General features: G+C 47.4%; 1 protein-coding gene across 1 annotated transcript in view; it reads right to left on the bottom strand.

The window, feature by feature from the left end:
• Nucleotides 1-6,824: 6,824 nt before the first annotated feature.
• Nucleotides 6,825-23,489, bottom strand: part of Mthfd1l (methylenetetrahydrofolate dehydrogenase (NADP+ dependent) 1 like) — a 174,763-nt gene continuing 158,098 nt past the window's right edge. The window contains exons 27-28 of the mRNA XM_048419753.3: nucleotides 13,936-14,056; nucleotides 6,825-7,292 (exon numbers count right to left, since the gene is read on the bottom strand). Of these exons, the coding sequence (XP_048275710.1) occupies nucleotides 13,967-14,056 (90 nt within the window). The 3' untranslated portion in view covers nucleotides 6,825-7,292; nucleotides 13,936-13,966. The remainder of the gene's footprint in view (nucleotides 7,293-13,935; nucleotides 14,057-23,489) is intronic.

Genomic DNA, 23,489 nt, shown 5'->3' with positions numbered 1-23,489 from the left:
GCTTGGAAACCCTTCCTTATCAGGGGAGGAATCAGAAGTGGCAGCTGCAGGGCAAATCAGCACTGTTCTAGGAGGGATGGAGAGCCGAGCAAGCGACAGGAGAGATTAAAGACAGCATTTCCGAAGGGAGTTTATCTGGGATGAAGGTGCAGTCCACATAGGGTGCCTGCCCTACATCAGTCACGGCAAGTGGGACAGTTAGTTCTTCAGGTGAGGCTTCCTGCTCAAGGATTCTAATTTGTAGCAAGCTGACTAGAACCATCCACAAGACCTCGCTGACACTAGAACCACCCACAATACCCCGCTGACATTAGAACCACCCACAATACTCCGCCGACATTAGAACCACCCATAATGCCCTCTGACACTAGAACCACCTACAATGCCCCACTGACACTAGAACCACCCGCAATGCCTGCTGACATTAGAACCACCCATGATACCCTGCTGACATTAGAATCACCCATAATACCCTGCTGACACTAGAACCACCCATAAAACCCCCTTGACATTAGAACCACCCATGATACCCTGCTGAGACATCTCGCTGCCCTGTATTTTTAGTTTTAGAATACACACAAAAATTGTGAAACTCTATTATAATTTCAACTTAATTAGACTGAATCAAATTGATTATAACCCAGTGGATAGTCCTTGAAATTTTTTAAAAAAGATTTTTCTTTTTCAGTGCTGGGAATGGAGTCTGTACATGGTAGCGATATGGCAGTTACAATCTGTCTCTGTGGTTGGGCACAGACTGGGCGCCCTGTGAGGGCGTTGCGTAGCTGTTCCCGCTATGGTGTGGTTTTTACCCCCTTTGTATACTATGAAACCCTGGTGACCTGCTATATAGCGTACCCAGGCTTCAGACAGCAATCAGCTTGCCTCAGCCTCCAGAGTGCTGGATGACATGTGTGTGTCACCATACCTGGCTTCCATGTTTTAATAGTTAGGCCTTCAAGTCATCTATCCAGAGGCGACTTCTTCCACTCAGCTTTCTGAGTCCCACCAGAAGCTGCTGGGTCGGTCCTGGTCCAAGCACCTTAATGGACTTGCATCTCTTTGAACACAGGTTTACCCCAGCTGGGATCTAGGCTGAGGTGTTCAATGGGACTGAGCATGGCTCTGGGGTCAGAGAGACCATGCCGGGTCCCAGAAGTTTCTTTTGTGGGGACTTGGACATGGCCTTGTATGTGTCCAAGCTTCAGTTTCCTCAACTATAAAATGGGAAAACAGAGCCTTGTATTTATTTCCTTAAATAATAAGTGCAAAGCGTCTGGAAGGGTCTTGGCAGATGGTTATCTTCCAACGCTAACTATTAAGAGTCATTAGGGAAATAGCTGCCCGTGCACATGGCTCCTTCCTGCTTCCTGTCAGTGTTTGCAGCAGGCTCTCCAGGTTCCTGGGTGCAGTCCTGGGCATCCGTGGAGCAGGCACCTGTCTCGGTGAGGGCCAACTGCCCAGGGCTCTGCTCCTACCTCAGCCTCTATAAAGGTTCAGCCTTTCATGTGTGATTTGCCCTTCTGGATGGATCCATAGCACCAGCTAATCTTGGACTTTCATTCTTAGGTTGTCTGCTGGTTTTGCTGGGTTAGAATCGGGTTTCTTTTTCTTTTTCCTTTTTTTCTTTTTTCTTTTTGGTTACTTTCGTGTGTTGAGTGGGAACACACTGTGGTGGGCAAAGGTCCTGAGTGAGGCAGAGAAATTGGAGGGCCACAGTGTTTTGTTTTACCCTTAAGACTTGTATACTGGGCTGGAGAGATAGCTTAGCACTGACTGCTCTTCCGGAGAACAAGGATTCAATTCCCAGCATCCACATGGCAGCTCACAACTGTCTGTAACTCCAGTTCCAGGGTATCTGACACCCCATGGCAAAACACCAATGAAATATATATAGCACATTTACATACACACACATACACACACACACACACACACACACACATAAACTTGTGTACTAAATGGCTACTGTAAGCTTTCTTCCCCCCTCCGCCCTACCTCTGCCCCTTTCTTTCCTTCTGACAGGATCTTGCTATGTAGCTCAGTTTGGCCTTGGGCTTTCCAGTCTCTGTTTTCTTTTTTTGGTTTTTCAAGACAGGGTTTCTTTGTGTAAACCTGGCTGTCTTGGAACTAGGTCTGTAGACCAGGCTGGCCTTGAACTTAGAGACTTAACCTGCCTTTGCCTCTAGAGTGCTGGGATTAAAGGTATGTGCCATCACCACTCTGTTTATAATTTTACTTTTTACCAAACATCATACATATGTACATACATACTGTATACATAGTAAATAGTATGATCCTCTATTTCAATGTGCAAGGACCAGATCAAAGTGTTAGGCAAATCTAGCCCCTTAGGCAATTGGTCTTGGTGTTGTTATTGGGCATGTAGCTTAGTGGTACGGTGCTTGCCTAGCACACAGGAAGTTCTGGGTTCAATCCCCAATTCTGTAAAACTAAAAAACCTCAAAACAACTAACTCCCCGCCCCCCAACAACACTCCACTCTTTTGGTTCAGAATATTCACGGCGCTCTGAACTGGAGATCTGAAACACAAAGTCAGCCTGTACCAGCTACAGCGTAGAGCCAGAGCTGGGCCAGCTATTCCTCCCGAGAACCTCTGTACAGCTCTGCAGTCAGGGCAGTCAGTCCAGGCTGGGCAGCTGAGGCATCTCCTGTAGCGTGCGGTTGCTTTTTGTCAAGAGGCCCTATCTGTCACTTCTGCCTCTCAGGGCTCAGAATTGTCAGAAACCAGAACCCGCTGCAGACTGCTCTCCCTGGACCGGCTTGGCTCCTTCGCCTGCATCCTTACCTCCTTGCTCTGCCTGTGGGTCCCTCTCCTGGGTCCACCCCCCTGCTGCTCCCAGCTCAGTCCCAGCTCAGCACTCCCCACAAGGCCTCCCACCGTCCTTGGCTCCCCGCCTCCCTAATTATTTAGCACTGAACTGGGTTTTTCTGTCCATCTGTAGTTAGCTGTGTATGAGCCCTTCCTGTCACTTCTGTTTATATATATTTACAGATACTTCAATGATCTGTTCTAATGATGAGCTAGGTAGCCACGAATAATTTAAAAATAATTTCTTTTTGGCTTTGGCATGATCCCTGCACTCCCATTTTGAGATTGGAGGTTACTTGATGGTCTGGGGATACAAATTTTCAAATGGGGTCCTAAAGGCACCACCCGACACTCGGCAGGAGGGGCAGTTACGCAGACTGCTCTTCCCCTGGTCCCTGTAAACTCCTCTGGCTCCAAACTCCATGCTGAAATTGGAAGGCATTTGTCTAGTTGGCTCGTCCTGAACCCAGGAGAGCCTGCATGTTCTCTCACCGTGCCTGTCTCTGCTCTTTGTCTGGTACACATCGTCTTTATCGAGGCGGGAGGCTCATCAGGAGGCCGACTTAGAGGAGAATTATCAGGCCTCGTGCAATTACTGAGGAAGAAAAATTCCTTAATTGTAAAACTTTGCCAAGCACACATTCATTAAATGGCTCTGCTCTTAAGCACACTCGCAAATGGAATCAGTCCGATGGGTTTGAGAAATCGCCTCTTCGCCGTCTTTAAAGCAAACCACGTTGGCAATGTGATGTATGACTGAAAATATTAACGGGCTTTGAACTCTTGGGGTCCTTTCGCATAAACAGAGATGCCCACACAGGGCTGCATAAACACATGACATTCGTGTTGATACGCTGGGCCGAGGTCTGCGGTTCTGACCGCGCGATGAGAAATATTTAAGTTGAGCTGATTTGTTACATAAACATTGTAACCTCAGGCAAGGGCAGAGCGATCACACGGCTCTCCTCAGAGCTGGACCGTCCTAAAACAGAGATGGGGCACGGGCCATTTTTGGAACAGATCTGCCTTTCTTGTCATCTTAACCATGAGATGAATGTCTGACAACAGGTCTGAACGCTTGGGTCTGGAAAGCCGTTCAAGAGGCCCAGCTAGACTGCTTCGGAAAGCCTAACAACAGAGCGGGATTTTTCCCAAAGTGAACTCAAAGCCCGGAGGGCATCCCCTGGCTGGTAGGTGCAAAGTCTTGCCTCCAGATCCAGCCTCAGTTTGACCAGCTCCTGTTACCCCCACTTCATGGTTTCTCGAACATTTCTGGGGAGCCCCTCCTCAGCCCTCTTCCCCTTTTATCCTCCAAGTTGTGTTGATGTCTAGTCTGAGTGGGTACTCGGCTCTTGGTGGCTTGTTAGACAAGGTTCAGGGATGCGAGCAATGGATGACCTCATTTTCTCCTTTGCCATCAAATGAACCTTCCTAAGAGGTCACATAAATAAACTTGGAGCTGGGTGGGGCCAGGCCTGGTAGGCAGGGACAGGAGAATCTCAAGTTACAAACTAGCCTGGTCTACATAATGAATTCACATCTACCCAGGGAGACCCCGTGTCAAAATCATGGGAAAGAATTAAACTGGGAGCAGGGGATTGAGAGTCAAAGGAAGGCAATGGGGGAAAGAGTCGAGCTGCTTGGCTCGGAAGGAGGGAGGACTTGACAGGGCTGAACCAGGGACATTTATCAGAGGGGTGGCACTGGGCCAGAGACTGCTGCCATCAATGGTCATTCAGCCTTTCAAGGAGTATTTATTTAGACCCCCTGTGTGTCTAGCATAGTGCTGGCCCAGTGATGATACAAAGGTAGAGGTCAGGTTAATTCTTAATCTTTAGCTTGGAGAGTAATCATTTAGTAAATGTGTTAAAACACAAGTCTTTAGGAGCAACCCATGGTTGAACGGACTACAAAAAATGAAAGGAAAGCGTCACTTTTTTTTTTTTAGAGACAGTTTCATGTAGCCCAGGCTAGCCTCAAACTTGCTATGCAGCTGAAGGTGACCTTGACGGTCTGCTCTTCCCATCTAGTTCCTGAGAGACGGTTCTGTGTGGTGCTGAGGATGGAGCCAGGGCTTCTTGTGTGGTTGGCAGGTATGCTACTAGCCAAGCCACATCCCCAGCAAACCCTTCACTTTTAGAAAGGGGCTTGGGTCATTCTAATGGAGCTAATCTTAAGACCAACTTTCCTAAAACAACGGTTGTAAAGCCTGTGTATAGGCAAGCATGACCGCTAATGCTTGGGGGGCAGGTGCTACTGTTAATTGCCCAGGGAGTTTATCTGTGTTCACCTAACACTACAGATGGGGGCAAACGTAGCTTGAATGTACTGGGCCTGACCGATTAGTGCAGCCTCATGGAGCAGACCACTAGAATACCTAGAACCCTGGACTCAAGAAAGCAATGCTAGATTTGGAGGCTGCACCCTGGACCTGGGGAGCTGCCTACCTTGGGCTTATGGGTGCGAGGAGGAAGGAGAACATGAGGACCTAGCTCACAAAACTGAGCTCACAGGAAGGTAACGTAGCTAAGTATTTGATTTGGTGTTTATCTTGAAGGTTCCACTGCGGCCTCGTTCCAATTTGTGTCATCTTTCCTATATTCTTTTCTTCTGTTTCAGGAAGCAAGTACCCAACTGAGTTGTTAAGGAAGGGCCCAGTCTTTGTCATCACAAATGGCCCTTGGAAAATTCATCTCTGAGCCTGTTTTCCATGCGTGTCCTCTGTTCAGAACATGGAGTGTCTGTCACGGTACCCCACAAACAGGTGACAAGGGGTGGGGATCTGGCCCTTCAGGAACAGGCACAGTTTAGATCATCCTGCTCCTTCTGCGATGTCCCATGCTGGTTGCCCAGGCCTGTGGACACTAACCTGTTTATAGGTAATTGGTGAGTTACAGACATTTTGCTTAGCTTTCCCACATAGGAGACTGGATGCTAACATCTTACCTTTGTGACTAAATTCCTGACAAAGGAACCTAAGGACGAAAGGGATTTATTTTGGCTTATGGTTTAAGAGAACACAGTCCATATAGTGGGGCAGGCATGGCAGATGTATGGTGAGGGAGCCCGTGGCTGCCTGCGACTCCTTAACTATCAGCTCACAATGAGCTACTGTTTCCTGACTGCATCCTGTGGAGGACTTAGCATCACATAGATTTAAGGACCGAGGAGACAGGGAAAGTGTGAATGTGGAGAGGTGAACTCCCCAAGAAAGAGCAGAGATCAGGAAGGGCACCGTAGACTCGCTAAGCCAAATGGCACTTGGGAAAGGCACTCTGAGTGGGCTCTTTAGCTTTCAAACAGTGCTTTGGAACAAGTTAAACTGTGCATAAAGACACTTTATGGGCCAAGCAGGGTCACTGGAGTGGGCATCCTAAGGGCACCCAGGAAGGATCCTGCAGGATGTGCCCCGGGTTATTTAGGATATTTATGGTGGCGATTTTACTTACCCTGCTTAGGGGACAACTACTTATTGTTTGTTTCTGAATCCTTGGTTTTGTTTTAAGTTTTACATAATTTTATATTATTGCAAGGGGGAAAAAGGGACAAGGAAGGGTCAAAAAGTAGGGAACAGGCCATAGAACATTCTCTACTTTGCATTCAGTTGGACCAAAGGGAAAACATTTGCCAATCACCTGACCTTTAAGAGGCACTCTCCTGCCCCTGTGGGCCCAGAAAGTTGAATGGCCATTGCCATTCATTCATGGTAGAAGAAACGTCGTAAGCTTGTGTTAGGTAAGTGACTTCCCTGGGACTTGAAGGCCGTTGTGTAGGCAGTACACCTTGTTCCAAGAGGCCCGCCAACCTTCCATGGTCGAAGAGCTTAGCTGCCCAGACATTTCTCTCCTTGTGACTGTTTCCTTGTCATTCGCAAGGTGCCGACCACACTTGCGATTTCCTCCACAAATCTGCCAGGTGACAATCCCACCAGAGTCACGTGGACAGTGACAGCCGGGAGAGCGGATTTACTCGGCACTGAACACTGGTTGGGTGGTTTTCTAGAAACATGTTTATTTTCAGTTCAAAGACAAAAATAAAGATACAGCTTAGCAGTCGAAGCTGAGCAAGCCGAGGCCTGGCATCCCATCCCATCCCAGGGGGGAGAAGGAGAGTAGAAAAGACAAAAGAGGAAACTCCACTGAGGAAAACATTAGCTTCTACTTCACACTCTGGTAATCCCCCAGTCCCCGTAAAATAAACACTCCAAAGTATAAGCAGCAGAAACGGTGTAAACTCTATAGGAACTGAGAGTAACTTGGCTTCTTCCAGTTGAGGCGCAGGTCCTTCCACTGAGCATGGCTTGGCTGGGAACGATCCATCTCACAGGAGGAAGCAGTCTTTGGCCACTCTCACGCTTTCTCCAGCATTGCGTAACAAGCAGATTTCAAAACTGGCTTTCTTCTCCAACTGCAGCAAAGAGGCAAGGAGACTTTTTTTTTCCCCCTTTTGTTTGAAGAGCCTGAAAAACAGGGGAAAGTGTCTCAGAGCCAAATCGCCTCTTCCTCTGGTGTTCAGTTCTTACTTATGTCATAGTTTGAAAGAAAACCCAAGAGGAGAGAAATGACTCCATTCAGAAGCCAGGGCTGGGATGCTTGGGTGGGATGTTTCCCGTGTGAGAAACGAGGATCAGGGCAGAGACAGGCGGATCCCTGGGGCTCTCTGACCAGCCATTCTTAGTGTGCTCCGGCTGAGTAGGAGACTGTCAAAACTGGTATAGCACCTGGAGCGTGAGATCCAAAGTTGTCTTCCGGCCTCCATGCATTGCATGTTTATTTGCACATATAAGTGTACCCCTAATAAACATGGACCTCACACTTATGCACAGGGAGAATCAGACGTAGTGCTCCATAACTGTGAGTCAGCGCTGTACTACATGGTAACCTCTGAACTTCCCAAGACAGTCCAGAGTTTCCACAACTTACAGATTTTGGATCTGCATAATATGTAGGTAGCATCCTGGGACTCCTACAGTCTTTAGATGAGCAATAGACCCAGGACATTTGAGGATTTGTTGCCTTCTCGCAAAAAAGAAATGTTATGATTTTTGGGAGATCTTGAATTCTCGAGCATTTAAAAAAATGTACTAATTTATTTTTTGATAGGGTTTTCTCTAGCCCAGGCTGGCCTTGAGGTTAGTATGTAACCTAGGCCTGCCTTCCAATCTTCTGGCCTCCACCTCTCAAACGGTGGGGTTACAGACACGGACCCCATGCCCAGCTCTTTGCAGTCTTTCAGAGAAAGAACGTGATCAGACTATATTTGAAAAACAATAACTAAGCAAAACATCTAAGTCCCAGAAGAAAACATGGTCCCACTCCAGGAAAAATGTAAATGCCAGTATGTAGCCTTTCATCTGAGTTTATCCACGGAGGGATTTATTTGTGGGCCAAAGGAGTTCATTCTGCTGAAATCGGGTAGTTTTGCCTCCCACAGATAACTGAGCAGTCTGGAGACAGGGGAGATGTCCGGGCGGTGTAAAGACGGAAGACAGTGATGGAGAGGAGGACAGAACTTCAAATACCCCCCAACATCAGAGTCCAAGTCAGGGGAGTAAACAGAAACCAGAAACACAGCAAGCATAACAAACATGAATGGAAAGAAAACATGGCATGTAAGGAGGGCTGTCTGCTAAAGCCGCTGGCTCTTTGCTCAGAGACACAGCAGCCTCTCTGAGGAGACAGGGAGTCCTCGGGAGGGGAGGCACTGCTGGGCAGAGGAAGGGGCCCCTGTGGGCTGGAGAGAGATGCCCTTGATGTGGTAAGAATTTCCTGGTTGCTGAGGTGAGAAATGGACACTGGTTGGCTAGCTGCTGACTTTGTGTCCTATGGCTTTGTGTTCAGAGAAGAGTCTCTGTTCCACATTTTTTTTCTTTTTGTAAGACATGTGATCACTGTGTAGCCCAAGCCTGAACTTGCAACCTGCGTGCCTCCCCAGGATTTGGATTACAGGCATGCACCACAAACATCTGACATGGTCCCACATGTAAGGAAAGCTGAAGGGTTGGCAAAAACACGCAAAGTCTAATTATAAATGGGAACGAGGGTGGGGGCAACAGCTAAGGTGAAGATGTAAAAATGAATTATTACTTATTCTGAATGGAGGAACAACCTTGGAAGGTGATCCATTGGGAACAAAGTTAAGAAGATGAATATATGAAAAACGCCTCACCTTCCGATGCTGAAGATTGACCTTAGGTCATGCTAGGCTATGTTCTACCATTGATCCACATTCTCAGTCCAAAATTCATATGTGAAATGTTCTATTTCAGTAAGTGTGTTGTGCCCCCAAAGTTCCCTTTGGGGGGAATTAAGAAGACCACAGTTGATACCTAAGCTAGATAAGGAAGACAGTCTTCACAGTCGTTAGATGCCAGAAAGGACTAAATAGCCAGGGCTGCTATTATCTTGGATACCTGCCTGCAAGAGGGGGAAAGAAAAAGTGTGTGCTCACTGCAGTGGTGGAGCAAAGATAAAATTCCAAAATTCAAATCACAGGTCTGAGGCCCTCCTCTGGAGTCCCCTTCGATGTGGGAGTTGGGGTTGAACAGGTCTGCCCACGGAAAGGCATGTATGCGGCCAGCTGACACAAGAGTAGTTTGATCTAGTTCTGCCCTCTATTAGGGAAGAAATGAGCTTGGGCTGGCATTCTTTCTATTGGTGCAACTCTAGAAAAGAAACTTCTGGCAAAACACTGGTGTTTACAGCGGAACCAGAGTGGACCCCAGCGCATACTAAACAGTGCTCAGCGGATTGGAGGGAGAGTACCTGAGTCTTCCAGGAAGTCTGCTAGACTTTATTGGCGGAGCATTCGTAGGTTTAGAAATACAATAAAGGCTGAGAACGAGAACCCGGCAGACGAGAGAGGAGCACACCACCCCATCCCCTGAAACACCAACACGGTGAAGCAGACAACTGAAACACAGGGTGGATTTCACGAGGCCCAAACTTATTAGAAAGATTTCTATTTAGTGACATCCAAAAGAATGAGTCATGCCTCAGGTTAACAATAGCAAGAGAACTCCAGTGAAGTCTTGCGACAAAAGGGACTGGGCTCAAGCCCTGGTGACTCTTAGAATCTCACGTTCACGTTCAGTCTCATGATGTTTCTTGGGTGGAAAATGAGGGAGGCAGGAAAGGCGAGAAGGGGGCAGAAGGAAGGTAGTCATTAGCTCTCCTTCTCCCCTGGTGGGTCACAGGTGTAAGTCCCTCTGTATCCCTTGAAGGACGGTGGCTGTGTTGTCCTGCTGCTGAAAGTCTAGAATGACACGTGGCAATAAAGTGTGCTGACAAAGGAAGCATATTCTCGATGCTGGAGCCTTGTCCAAGATGAAAACGCTTTTGAGTTTTTTCCCCATGCACCCTCAACAGCTACAGACCCCTAGGTATAGAGAGAAGTGGCCCTGGACTGCCGCAGCAGAGAGGCGTGGGAAGCAGGGACAATATTTACAGGAGCAGGTCACAGAAGCCACGGAGAGGGAGTGGTTATTTGTAGAAAGCTTTTATCTGAGGACACCAGATCCTTTTCAATTGTTCCAGCAGAGTCAAATGATGGGGTTTGAACTACTGCCCAGCGAGCCTAGAATGGTATTAAGTCATTTCACAAAACAGCAGCCTTGGATAAACGAGAAGCAATGCCATTCAAGTAGAGGGTGAGGTAAAAGATGGTCCCATCGCTGTGGTCCTATTACACCCAGTTTCGATAAACTTCGGGCTCGGAGTTGAATACCCAAGCACTTAACTTTGGTTATTTTAAAAATAACCCACATTTGCTCACCAGCTGATACCATCTTTTGGAATGGGCCTAAGTTGATGTAGGGAATGGGGTGTCAGGGCTGGGTCATGCTGTGAGCTGGCTTATCTGGGTTGGATCAGGGCTGGGTCACGCTGTGAGCTGGCTTATCTGGGTTGGATCTTGGCTTCTGTAGCCATTAGCTGTGCAGTGTGTTGACCTCTCTGGGTCTGTGCTGTCACAGCCCTGAAACATCATACCTCAGTGGCTGGACCTCTCTCTGCTCGTCGACTGGTGTGGCTAAACGGCACACACTAGCTACGATGACAGAAGCGCTGTGCGGTGGGGGTGCTCACTGCCCTCAGACACCTCCTCTCCGTGACCACATGCAGAGGAGCGATCTTCCTGAAGCCTCTGTAGTTTATACTAGGACTATACCTGCTGTAGATATGGGGACCGCCAGTGTGAGGTGCTGAGCAGAGTATCTGGCATGTCAGAAGGTCGTTGCCACAGACCCCTGCTCCATTTTAATTATGCATTTTAAAATTCAGCATGTGTGTGGGTGTCCGTCCGTCTGTCTGTCCATCCCAGCTTGTCCACAGAGAGAGCAGCAGATCTCCCGGGAACTAGAGTTGCAAGGGGTTGGTGAGCCCCTCCAGTACAGGTGCTGGGAACCAAACGTGGGTCCTCTGCAGGAGCAACAGCGCTCTTAAATAGCGAGCCATTCCTCCAGCTCCTCCCACGTTAGCTTTTGATAGGTTCTTGTTCAGTCCAGGGTTACCTGGGACTCACTGTGTAGTCAAGATGACCTTGAAATCCTCATCCTTCTGTCCCTACTTCCAAAATGTTGGGATTAATACCTAGAGCCACCATTCCCGGGCTACTTCATCTTCAGATAAAATCTGAAGGAGGGGCTTGCCAGGGAACATATAGGCTAAGCCACAAGAAATTTATTTATGTGTATGCATTGGTATAGCCAAGGGTGGCACATCCCTGGCATTACCTCAGTCGTAATTATTATTATTATTATTACTACTATTATTATTATTATTGTTGTGGCATTGGGCTCATATGATCTACTTTGAAAACAAATAAAAACTGACCAAAAGTCTGGAAAAAATATTATTCATCAGAGATGAGAGATTCATTCACACTGGTTCTGGAAACAAGTGACATATATGTACCATATAGAGTTCTCGACATGAAAGAAATTAGGGCGAGGTTCACCTTTTGGTTTAAAAGGAACACTACTATTATTTTCCCAAGGCCTAGCTGGGAACTCCAACACAGAGCACAACACAACAGAAGACCGAAATAGCACTGTCACCAAAGGTCAAGCCGATGGGTTCCTTTGTTAAACCATTCGTCTGATGTCATCCTGGGAGGGGGGTGTTCTTTGTCCAGGATGATGAAGATAAAACATGCGGCCATGGCTGACGTTTCCCACTTCTCAGTGACAAACACACACAGGCACCGAAGCACCACTGATAGCATGGAGTCGGCTATCCCACACCTCAGCTCAATAGGAGTCCTTTGAAGAGGCTCCTTGCTTTTCTCACCAGAGCCCAGACCATAATCATTCAATTAAAAAAAACATTTATAGGAAGAAAACCAAAATCAAAACAAACAAGGAACCTCTCAAAACACCAAAGGGGGCTTTGTAAACATGAGGGCCTGAGATCGATCCCCAAAGCCTACACACAGGAATTCCCAGGTATAGGGGTATGTGTTTGTAATCCCAGGGTTGGAGAGGTAGAGGCAGGAGGATTCCTGGGACTCTCTGGCCACCCAGGTAGTTTACTTGGCAGGCTACCTGTCGGTAGGAAAGCCTATCTAAAACGAACAACAGCAGCAACACTCTGGCTAGCTCCCGAGCAGGACTCCTCAGGTTGTTCTTTCATTTCCACAAGTGTAAGTTCACTCCCAGACATCAGCGCCCCCAAACCCATAAAACGGTTAGATATTAGTGCTGAACTCCAAAGAGATGGGAATTCTGCATCCAGCTTAGGGTCCTAACTCAGAGGTGTTGAAGGATATTTGGGTCAAACGAGTTCACTCAGAGGCCCAGAACATGGTGTGATGCCAAGAAGGATGGGTTCTGGGCTAAGGAAGAGAATTGAGAGAAAGTTTGGGGAACCCTGGGAATATGGTGAGGACACGTTAATATATGGATATAAAGGGAGACCCCCAGAACCTTTACGACTTCTGCCTGGGAGTTCTGAGCAGAAATGTTGGAAGAGTGATCATTTTCTTTAGCGGGGCAGCCAAGCCAGAAGCCAGCAGGTATTGTTTCAACACCGTGGGATGGACAGGAATAAGGCCCATATGCCCCAGCCCTGAGTGGCCTAAAAAGCTCTACTGTGGGGCCAGAGTCCAGAAAGGTTTCCAGTATCCTGTGTCTCAAGGAAGACCTGTTATTCATTGTATGTGACTTTCCAGAGGCAGAAGATTCCAACCATAGTCAAGAGTTGAATTGTGTTCTCCAAAAGGTATGTAGGAATCCTGTCTCTGGGCGCAGTGACAGTGACCCCGTGACTGCATTGGGAAGCAGGGTTTTTGGCAGAATAACCAAGTTAATCTAAGCCTGACTCTAATTACCTGGGGTCCTTAGGAGAAGAGGTCAAAGTACTAGCCTAGCCCTTGGGAGGGAGAGGCATCATGAGTTCAAGGCCAGCCTGGGCTATTTAGTGAAGTCTCATCTCAAAAACCAAAAATAACCCCAAATCACCACCAACAACACATGCACATATAAACTAAAAAAGAAGAAAAAAAAAAGGGTGGGTGTGATTGGGAGAAAAAGAGAACGCAGAAGGCCAGAAACACAGAAGGAGAAGGTACAGAAAACCAAAGAGGTAGGGACCCAGTGACATGGTGATGAAGATGCCATGGCAGCCCTCAGAGAGAGCAGGACACCTGCTCAGCTACCACGCTGACCCTGAACTTCTAGCCTGCAGGACAGCAGGACACAGCTCTATTCTAACTTACACAGTCCGTGGTACTTTGCTATGGCATCCTTAAGAAATAAAACCAAGATTTCCTTAACACAGCTGGGACTCTGTACCAAGATGTGCGGTAGTAAGGGAGGAAGTTAGTGTAAATGACAGTAGACACTGGCCATTCTTAGGACAAGAAGCACTTCATTCAAGTTCATAATCAGAGATGGCGCGCTCTAACTTCGACTGGACTCAAGCCCAGGTACACCGGGGGCATGTCCACTTGTGAGAGGGGACCCAAGTCCCAGGCAGCTTTTAGGTACGAACTTGTGGTGACCTAGGAAACAAGTTACTTATTTGATCACGCTTATAATAAACACGAGAAAGATAACACAAGAAAGCGCTTGAGTTGGCAGCCGGAGCCAAGTCACAGCAACCCACCTGGCTCGGGTCCTGTGGGTGTGTCGTTCCATCAGAACAAGCCTTTCACCTGCTCGGATTCTGTGTCAAGGTCTATATCGTAAAAGCAGGGCCGGGTGGGCAGTCCTGGCATCGTGCTCATCTGGAAGAGAAAACAGAGCACCGCTCGTGAGCCCAGTCCGCACAGTGATTAATCACGGCGCTGCTCACTTGAAGACACCAACGGCACAGTTCATGACAGCCCCACAGAACATCAGGTTGTGGACACAGGCAGCCCTGTTGGCTTGGCCCCTGCCTTCGCCCTGCAAGGAAACCAAATACAGACAGCACAGGACACCTCCTCCCAAATGTAGCCCTTTTACCCTCCCGTGTGGTCCCACAGGACGTAGCAACCACCATTGAGTTTCAAAGCCTCTTTTCTAAGTCAAATTTGCATACAGAACTTGAGATCCATGCCTCCTCACCAACCATCAAGGATTTTTGTCCAAGCCAAAGCCTGTGGGTGCAGTACAAACCCCACCCTCCAGACACCTGGTGAACTAACTGGCTTCCCTACCAACAGGAACTCCTATGTGACGCTTAGACCTGGGCACAGAGCTGAGCGTGTTCCCCATTTTCTTCTCTCAGTGACCTCTGCAAGAAGCATTTTTTAAAAAAATCTCCATGGCACACTGGGGAGGGTAGTGAGATCTAGAGAGGGGAAGCTACATGTCCAAGGTTGCACAGGTAATACACGCCACACAACCTGTGCAAGGACGTGGCTGGTCAAGTTCCATGTTTCTGTGTCATCCCCTTGGAGTGGCACTTGACGACAGCCAGCTTCATCCAGCTTCCAGCACCTTCTGAAGTAGATCCTGCTTTCTCCTCACTTTAGAGTTTTTGTTTGTTTGTTTGTTTGGGGCGGGGGTTGGTGGGGCCTGTTTTTTTTTTTTTTTTCCAAATAGGGTCTCAGGTACCCCAGGCTGACCTTGAACTCCTGATCTTCCTGTGATTTATCTCCCAAGTCCTCAGGTCACAGGCCAAGGGCCACCAGGCCTAGCAAGGTGAGAGGCTCACAAGCTACAACAGTAAGTGCTTGAGGAGATGGCCAGCTGGGGGCGGAATGTGGCTCTCCTCCGCTTTGCTGAACTGAGACCTCTAGCGCTGTCATTTTGTCCCCTGCGGCAAAAGGCCCAGGTTTACTAGGAGAGCAGGCAGGTATCCCATTCACACACTGCTCCCATGATCTGTGCTGCCAATCAGAGGATTCGGGAATTCCCGTGGTGTCTTCCAACCGCATCACAGGCAGAGGCAGCATCTGGTTCCTGGCACTTCAGGCCGTCTTGCCTGTCCCTGTCCCCAGACACTCTTTGCTAGGCTGTGATGGGTTAGCGCTCACCTGCCTGCCTCTCCCCACTCCTCATCAGATCTTTGCAGAGAGCTATAGAAGCTGGAATGGAGTTCCCACCGCCTGCTCCCCTCTCTCACTCCTGCCCCCCCACCCCCTTTAGGAACTCTTCTCAGCCAGAGCCCTAGGAGCCTGGTGGAAATTCAAAGCCATAGACCTACTGGGTGGGCACCTGGGACCACAAGACTCCAGGGGACACAGACACATACCATGACTTGGAAAGCAAGTCTCACATGGTACCCACAGTTCCTCTGTTTCCCCTTCAGCTCAGAAGGGTTTAACACCTCAAATGCTATCTCCCCTTGATCTGCTGCTGCCCAAGGGGTGTGGCAGTGGGGAAACTGAGGCAGAGCAAGGAGAAGGAGCAACAGTGTGGTGCTAGCTGGTCCAGGACACTGTTGCCACCTACACAGGACTGTAACACAAGTGTCTCATGGTGACAATGACTTCTTAGCGAAATTGGGGTCCAATTTGTCACACACCAGTGGGCCATCCCATTCTGGCTCTCAGACGGTAAACTGAGGGTAAGCTCGGACACCTGACTTGGTGGCTGGGGACCTGCTGTGGTGTTCATCTTACCTTCTTAAGAGGCAGGTTCCTAGCATGGAGCTGACGTTTCTCTGGTTACTACTGTGCTTCCCTACCGACAGGAGGCCATGGGAAGGAAGCTATGCTTGCTGCTTGTGCTGGGACAGCCAGCGCAAGCCATTCATACATGGCCGCCTGCAGGGGTCGGGGTAACGATGTACCAAGAATTCAATAATAACTTCCCTATAAGGTGCATTGTAATGGGCGCTCTGTGGTCCTCATAGAAAGTATTCCAAGGTGCCTCCATCATCTGTGGGTTCCAGACTTGGAGACGACACCAGGCTGACTGAAGAAAGGCTGGATCATGCTGGCCACAGTGTTTCTGCTGCATCTCCGGGTCAAAGGCATCCCTTGCAGGGAGGAATTTCTGGAGACGTGGCGGCAGTTGTTCCTAAGGCTGCCACTTTCCTTACTAACAGCTGGCAAGGCTCACAGTCACTCGAGGTGACAAAACTTAGGAAGATCCTATAAAGGAAGTGTATTTGGGACCGTGTGACAAAGTTACCAACCACAGTGTCTAAGGTAAATAAGGAGAATCTCACATCACCTCCTGCTTGTTAACGACTGTTTCTATATGGGGCGCGGCTTATTCCCCGTGGACTCTCAGATGGTGGGGGACTAAGACCCTCAAGGCAGAACGGGAGCCTATGGTTCCTAGAGCCAGAGATATGGGTGGCCACGTGTCTTCTGGTCATTCTACTTCTGTCACAATCTTGGGACAAAAACCTAGCCAAGCTACTAAGCGACAGGAAGTGAGAGTTGTCTTTCTTCCATTTTTTTTTCAGCTTATTTCGTTGAAGTGGGAGAGACATGAGTGGGATGCCAAGATTCCCACATTCCTTTCCAAGGATGCAGCAATCACTTCTGAGAATCGAGACTGCTTATTTGGGACAAGGGACAGCAGACCAGAAACCACAGGATCTGTAGAGTGAGAGACTCTCAGACCTGTGGATAAACAGCCGTGTCCACTCTTCCTGCTGAGGAAGCACAATGTATAGTTATGTTACCAAGACCGTGAACACTCGCACCAAGTGCAGAGTGCGGCTCCCAGACCAGACTCTGCGAAGCGCTACGGAAGAAAGAGAGAGAGAGAGAAAAAGGAGAGCCCCTGGGAATTGACCTCTGGCCACAGGCCTGGGGTCAGTGGGGCTCTGTGCTAACTCTGTGCTCCAGCTTAAAATAGCCAAGGAGCCAGTAAATCAACGTTCCTGCCATGTCACTTTAATGGGTGCTTGTGCAAAGACTGAAAAAAGCTTTTTGTCTTCAGAACCCTGATTTTTTTTTTTTTTCTCCTGAGACAGGATTTCTCTGTGTAGCTTTGGGGCCTGTCCTGGAACTAGCTTTTGTAGACCAGGCTGGCCTCGAATTCACATCCACCTGCCTCTGCCTCCCGAGTGCTGGGATTAAAGGCAGGTGCCACCACCACCCAGCAACCCTGACTTTAACTACAGCTAATCTCCCAAATCTTTTCTGACCATGAGAAACCTCACTTTCTGTCAAATGTTTAGAAAATGTACATTAGGGCCGGCAGGATGGCTCAGTGGTGCTTGCCGCCAAGCCTGATGACCTGGGTGACTCACAGCTGTCTAGACCTCTAGTTCCAGGGGATCTGATACTCTCTTCTGGCCTCTCTAAGCACTGGGCATACATACAGTCAAAATGTACGCATAAGTTAATGTCTGCTTAAGACTGGTGTTAGCAGCCAATCACGGTGACGCCTTTAATCCTGGCACTCAGGAGGCAGAGGCAGGCAGATCTCTCTGTGAGTTCGAGGCCAGCCTGGGCCACATAGTGAGCTCCAGAAAAGACAAGACTACATAGAGAAACCCTGCCCAAAAACAAAACAAAACAAAAAAAACCCACCCCCCCAACACAAAAAGAATTGTGTTAGCATATAGTACGGCCAGCACCTTTGCAAAGATTGTCTTTTGGAATAAGACACTGTAGGGAGTCACAATACCTTCCGACTGTAAGACACAAGCATCTCTAAAGTGGTATTAATAGAATAAGTACCTAGATCTTCCTGCTACTTTTTTTTTAAGATCAAGCAGGGCTTATTCACACCAATTTGAAGTCTGTGAAGAGTTCTTACTTGAATGAGCTCACTGAAGAATTACCTACACAGTCAGTTAAAATCTTCTGGGCTGGGGTATGACTTAGCAGCAGAGTGCTGACCTAGTAGACTCGAGGGCCCGGGTTTGACTGCCCCCCCACCCCCCGGCAAATCGCACACGCACCCAAAATCTTTGGGGAGCTGAAGGAATTATAGTTATAGCTGGCTATAACTATAGCAACATTTTTTGGCTAATTAATTCTAGAGCAGTGGTTCTCAACCTGTGTGTCAGGACCCCTTTGGGGTGGGGGTGCCATATCCGATATTTACATTACATTACAATGCATAACAGTAGCAAAATTACAGTTATGAAGTAGCTTCAAAATAATTTTATGGTTGGGGGTGGTTCACTGCAACAGGAACCGTATTAAAGGCTAGGCATTAGAAAGATTGAGGACCATTGTTCTAGAGGGTTAGCAAAATTTAAGAAAGAGAATTCTAAGGCAAGGCCATATTGACTAGCTAGCTGGTCCTTCTTCATGTGCATGCTCTGTTAGATCTATTCCCCCAGAGATACACATTTTTGTGTGGCTCGTCCCATGTTGCCCTGGTTTCTATAGAGGTCCTTGTTGTTTTCCCCCACGTCGTGGTCACCATCAATCCTGAACTCCTCAGTAGCCCTGTGGTAGTTGAAGGATGACCCGTCTTTCCTCCATCCCTCTACAGATGCAGAGAGAGCTGCAGAGATGCTCAGTGCAGTTGTGCCGCGCTCCTGGTACCAATGAGAAGAATCTGTGAGGACCTTGTCTCTAGATGGGTCAGCAGTTTATCTGGAAGGGTGGTAACTATGGGAACCAGGTCAGGACTGGTGGGAAGGGCTTCTGCTTCACTGATAGGTATGGCCCTTGGGCAATTAACTCACTGAGCCTTCATCAGTCATAAGTAAATACAGTGCGACAACATCTACACTATGGAGATAAAGTAAGAAAAGACTCTAGGCAGGCGACTGACACACATTGCTCACTTGGTTGTTTTACTATTATCTGTGAAATAAAGAACAGCAGCTATGTATGTATGTATGTAGTATGCCATAGCACACATGTATGTGGAGGACAGAGAACAACTTGCGGCAATCAATTCTCTCCTTCTACTACATGGATTTTGGGATGTGGGAATCCCCTTTGTATGCTGTGATTACCATTAATGAATAAAGAAACTGCTTTGGACCTATAGCAAGGCAGAACTTAGGTAGGCAGGGAAAGGTAGGCTAAATTCTGGTAGAAAGAAGGGTGGAGTCGAAGAGACGCCACGGAGCCGCCAGAGTCACACATGCCCAAACTTTGCCGGTAAGACCATCTTTCTCTGGGTGGATGCCGGAGGTGGAAGATAGGGAAACGTGAAGACCAACTCTATTTAACTCAGTCACAAATTGTGACTCCCTCTTTTGCTCACATATACAAGTATTAAAAATAAGGAGAGGGGCGAGGAGTGTAGCTGGATGGCACAGCTCATACCAATGCACGAGGACCAGGGTTCAATCCTTAGCACTAATCAGGGAGAAGAGAAAAAACAGTAAGAGAACAAGACGGTCAATCCTTGTTCTTTCTAATTTAATTTTTTGCCAAAATGAATCACGTATTTGGCTTAAGAGGTTACATCATTCCAGACTGCTTATTATAAAAATGACAAGCTGCCTACCCCAACTGCTGCTCCCAAGGGGAAGACACCATTAACTCTTGGCTGTTTCTTTCTTGGTAAGTGGGCATAAAAAATGCCTCCCACAGGGCTGAAGGGTGAGGCTTTACTGGAAAGGGTTAGGACAGGTGGCCTTGTTGGAGTAGGTGTGGCCTTATTGGAGGAAGTGTCTCAGTGCGGGTGGGCTTTGAGGTTTCAGAAGCTCAAGCCAGGTCCAGGCCTCACTCTCTCTTCCTGCTGATCCAGATGTAGAACTCTTGGCTCCTCCGGCACCATGTATACCTTCATGATGCCATGCTTCCCAACACTGTCATAATGGACTAAATCCCAGAAATTGTAAACCAGTTGCAATGAAATGTTTTTCCTTTATAAGGGTCGCCATGGTCAAGGTGTCTCTTCGCAGTAACAGACACCCTAAGACACATTCCGTTTACACTGTTTGCTTAGCCTTGCAGATTCAGGTTTTACCCACTGGCTTTCCAATGTAGATATGGAGAACTGACAGTTCAACATTCCCACATCTGGCCCCTTGGGTCCCTAACTAAGGTCAGGCTGGGTTAGGATTATGTAAATATGCACAGCAAAGCCATCATGGTTCCTGAAAGGACTACGGTCTGCCTGCCCAAACACTGAGTTCTGTGTGTATCCTGTGAGCCTGCAGAGATGCCCCCTTCAGGTTTCTTCCTCATGCTCTCTTTCCCCTATTTTGGGAGATGGGATCTCTCACCACGCCTGCAGCACAACGGCCTAGCTGGTCTGGCTGGCCAGAGCTCAATTCCTCTTATCTCTGCTTCCTCGGCTCTTGGATGAAGCACCTGCTTTGCTTTAACGTTAAACATTAACATGCTGTTTAGCTGAACTCAGGGCTCACTGAGTCATCGCTCCAGTCCTCTAACTCATCTCTTAATGCATTCAAGGAAAAGATTAATTTTCTCTGGTGCCATCCTTCTGGCATCGTCATCCTGGAGGGTTATTAAAACAAACCCCACAGCGGGCGCTTCCTGTTCCACAATCAATAGAGTCTTTCTGCTGCCTGGGTTTCCATTTCCTTGACCCGTATTGTACTGGACACACCCACGATGACCCTAGGTGACCCCAGTGCTCCTCTAGCAGCATCCTGATGGCCACGAGGCTTACATTAATGATTAGCACACGGAGAGATAGCTTGGCTGGACATAGAGATATCGCTAAGAATTTTGTTCAGAGTGTGGGGACAATGTTCTCCTGTAGTCTAGCCTCCTCGTCACTTTGAGAAGGTCCATGTTACCGTGATTCTGGATCAACCGTGCACAAATGATTGTTCATTCTCCTGGACGAGTTTTAGCATTCTCTCTGAGCAGTGTTCTTTTGTTCTCAATGATAAGGTGTGGTGGTGTGAGTCGATGAATTCATCTTGGTGACCCCTTTGATTAGAAACTCTTTCAATTCTGGGGAGGATTATTTCTTTCACAATTGTACCTCTCCCTCTTTGGTTTCAACTGCCTATTTTAAATTTTAATTATTTGAATGTTAGACTTACTAGATTGTTCCTCTAACAATGGTTTTTGATTTTTGAAGCAGGGTTATGCATTATATGTAGTCTAGGCTGACCTTGAGCCTAATCCTCCTGCCTTAGCCTCCTGAGGGCTTCCTGTAATTTTTGCAAACCCAACTGCATTATCAAAACAGTTTATTGACAAACTTGATTTGTAATAAATCACATATATCCGAATATAAAGCCAAGGTGTGCCGCGGTACAAACAAACTGTTGTGGAGCTCAGACTCAGTGCAGTGGTAGAGTACTTGCTTAGCATGTACAAGACCCCAGGTCTGAGTCCCAGCACACACAGCGAACAGTTGCTTTGACTATCCATACACAGGTCTTTACATGGGCATCTACCTTATTTGTTTTTTCAAGTAAATATTATGAATGAAATGGTGTGGTCATATAGTAGGTTTTTATTTAAGTTTTATTTTGCTTTGCTTTGTTTTCAACATGGCGTTTTGAACCTAGGGTCTCATAAGGTCAGGCACTAACAATACCTCTGAGTGACACCCCACCCTTTGTCTACACGCTTAATTTTTTTTTAAAAAAAAAGAACCCACCAACCGTCTTCCGGGTTGCTTATACTACTATAAATTCCTACCAGCAGAGTCTGGAATTCCAGTTAAAATATCCTCACCAGCAATAGATGTGATGAATCTTTTTAAATTTTAGACATTCTCGCTGGGTGGTGGCGACGTACACCTTTAATCCCAGCACTCAGGAAGCAGAAGCAGGTGGATCTCTGTTAGATCAAGGCCAACAGGGCATAATATTGAGTTCCAGGATAGCCAGAACTACACAGAAAAGCCATGTTATCAAAAAACCAAAATTAAAAAAAAATTATTTGACAGTCTTATGGCTACGTAGGGTAATCCACTGTGATTTTGATTTGCATTTCCTTAACTACTACTACTAGTGAACGTTTTAATGAAAAACCCAAGGTTGAAGGGGTCATGGAGAAAAACTGAAGCTTGGCACTAGGGTTGGAGTCCCTGGCCATGGGTGGAAGTGTAGCCCCTGATGCCGTGGAGGTTGTCACATTTTGGAGATGCCAGGACCTGGCACTGAGAACCAAGGATGGCTGAAGTGTGGAGTGGAGTTGGCCCGACTTAGAAGACAACTGTGTGTGTTCCAGCCAGCAAAGCCAGAGAAGCAGAGCTGCTCAGGGCCTGTGGAGTCCTGAGACTGTGAGTGAATCCCACACGGCAGACAGAGTTACATGTTTGGAACTACACGATTGGATTTTGGTTTTGCATAACTGATTATTTTGATGCCCTGGTTTTCCTTGTTTGGAGGAAAAAATGTGTTTAATTTGTTTTTCATTTTACATGGACTCTCCGTTAAAGAGGTTTTTGGATATTTTAAAGCTATATCAAACTTTTAAAGTGTTTGAATTTTTAAAAGACTGTGGACATTTAAAGCTTACTCTGTTTTATATTATAATATTTCCAAGCAATAAGCAAGAGAGGAAAAATTATGGTTTAAAAGTGATTCGTGGGTGTGTGAAATTAACAAGGGATGGACTTCTGACAGCTCATCTTGGTAGTCAACTTCACATAAACGAAGAGTCACCCAGGGGGAGGAAGCCTCAAGTGAAGAATCGCCCACATCCGGTTAGTCTGTGGCCACACGTGTGAGGCATTCTAATTGATCATTGATGCAGGAGGGCCCAACCCTCTTTAGGAGGTACCATTCCTAGGTAGGTTGGCCTGGGATGGGTAAGAAAGATAGCTGAGCAAAGCAGAGGGAGGGAGGGAGTTAGTAAGCAGGTCCTCCATGGTCTCTGCGTTGGCTCTTGCCTTGCCTTGCCTTCTCTCAATGATCGGCTGTGACATGGAAGTATAAGTTGAAACAAGCCTTTTGTTCCCTAAGTTGCTTAAAAACACTACAAGGGAGGGGAGAGATGGCTCAGTGGTTGAAAGCACCCATGGCTCTTTCAGAAAAACAGGATTTGATCACCAATATGATACAGTGGCCAACAGTTACGTGTAACTCCAGGTCCAGGGGATTCTATACCTTCTTCTTGCTGCTACAGGCACCAGGCATGGATGTGACACAAGAGATCCATGCAGGCAAAACCCCCATAAACATAAAAATAAAACTAAAGGTTGATTGATGGGGAAGGGGTGGCACACACCTTTAATCCCAGCACACAGGCAGGTGGGTCGGGCAGGTCTGGTCTACACAGCCTGCTCCTCACAGAGAAACCCTATCTACAAAACCAAAACCAAATGAACAAAAGCACTATCAGTAAGAAATCAGACAAACACTTTAAAAAATGATCTCTGCACTGAGAATTCCCTTTCGTTCCAGAGTACACATCCTTA

This window comes from Myodes glareolus, chromosome 1, assembly GCF_982192425.1.
Source record: "Myodes glareolus chromosome 1, mMyoGla1.1, whole genome shotgun sequence".
NCBI classification, from domain to species: Eukaryota; Metazoa; Chordata; class Mammalia; order Rodentia; family Cricetidae; genus Myodes; species Myodes glareolus.
Note: the sequence above shows the minus strand (reverse complement) of the source record. Positions and strands in the feature narration are given on the sequence as shown.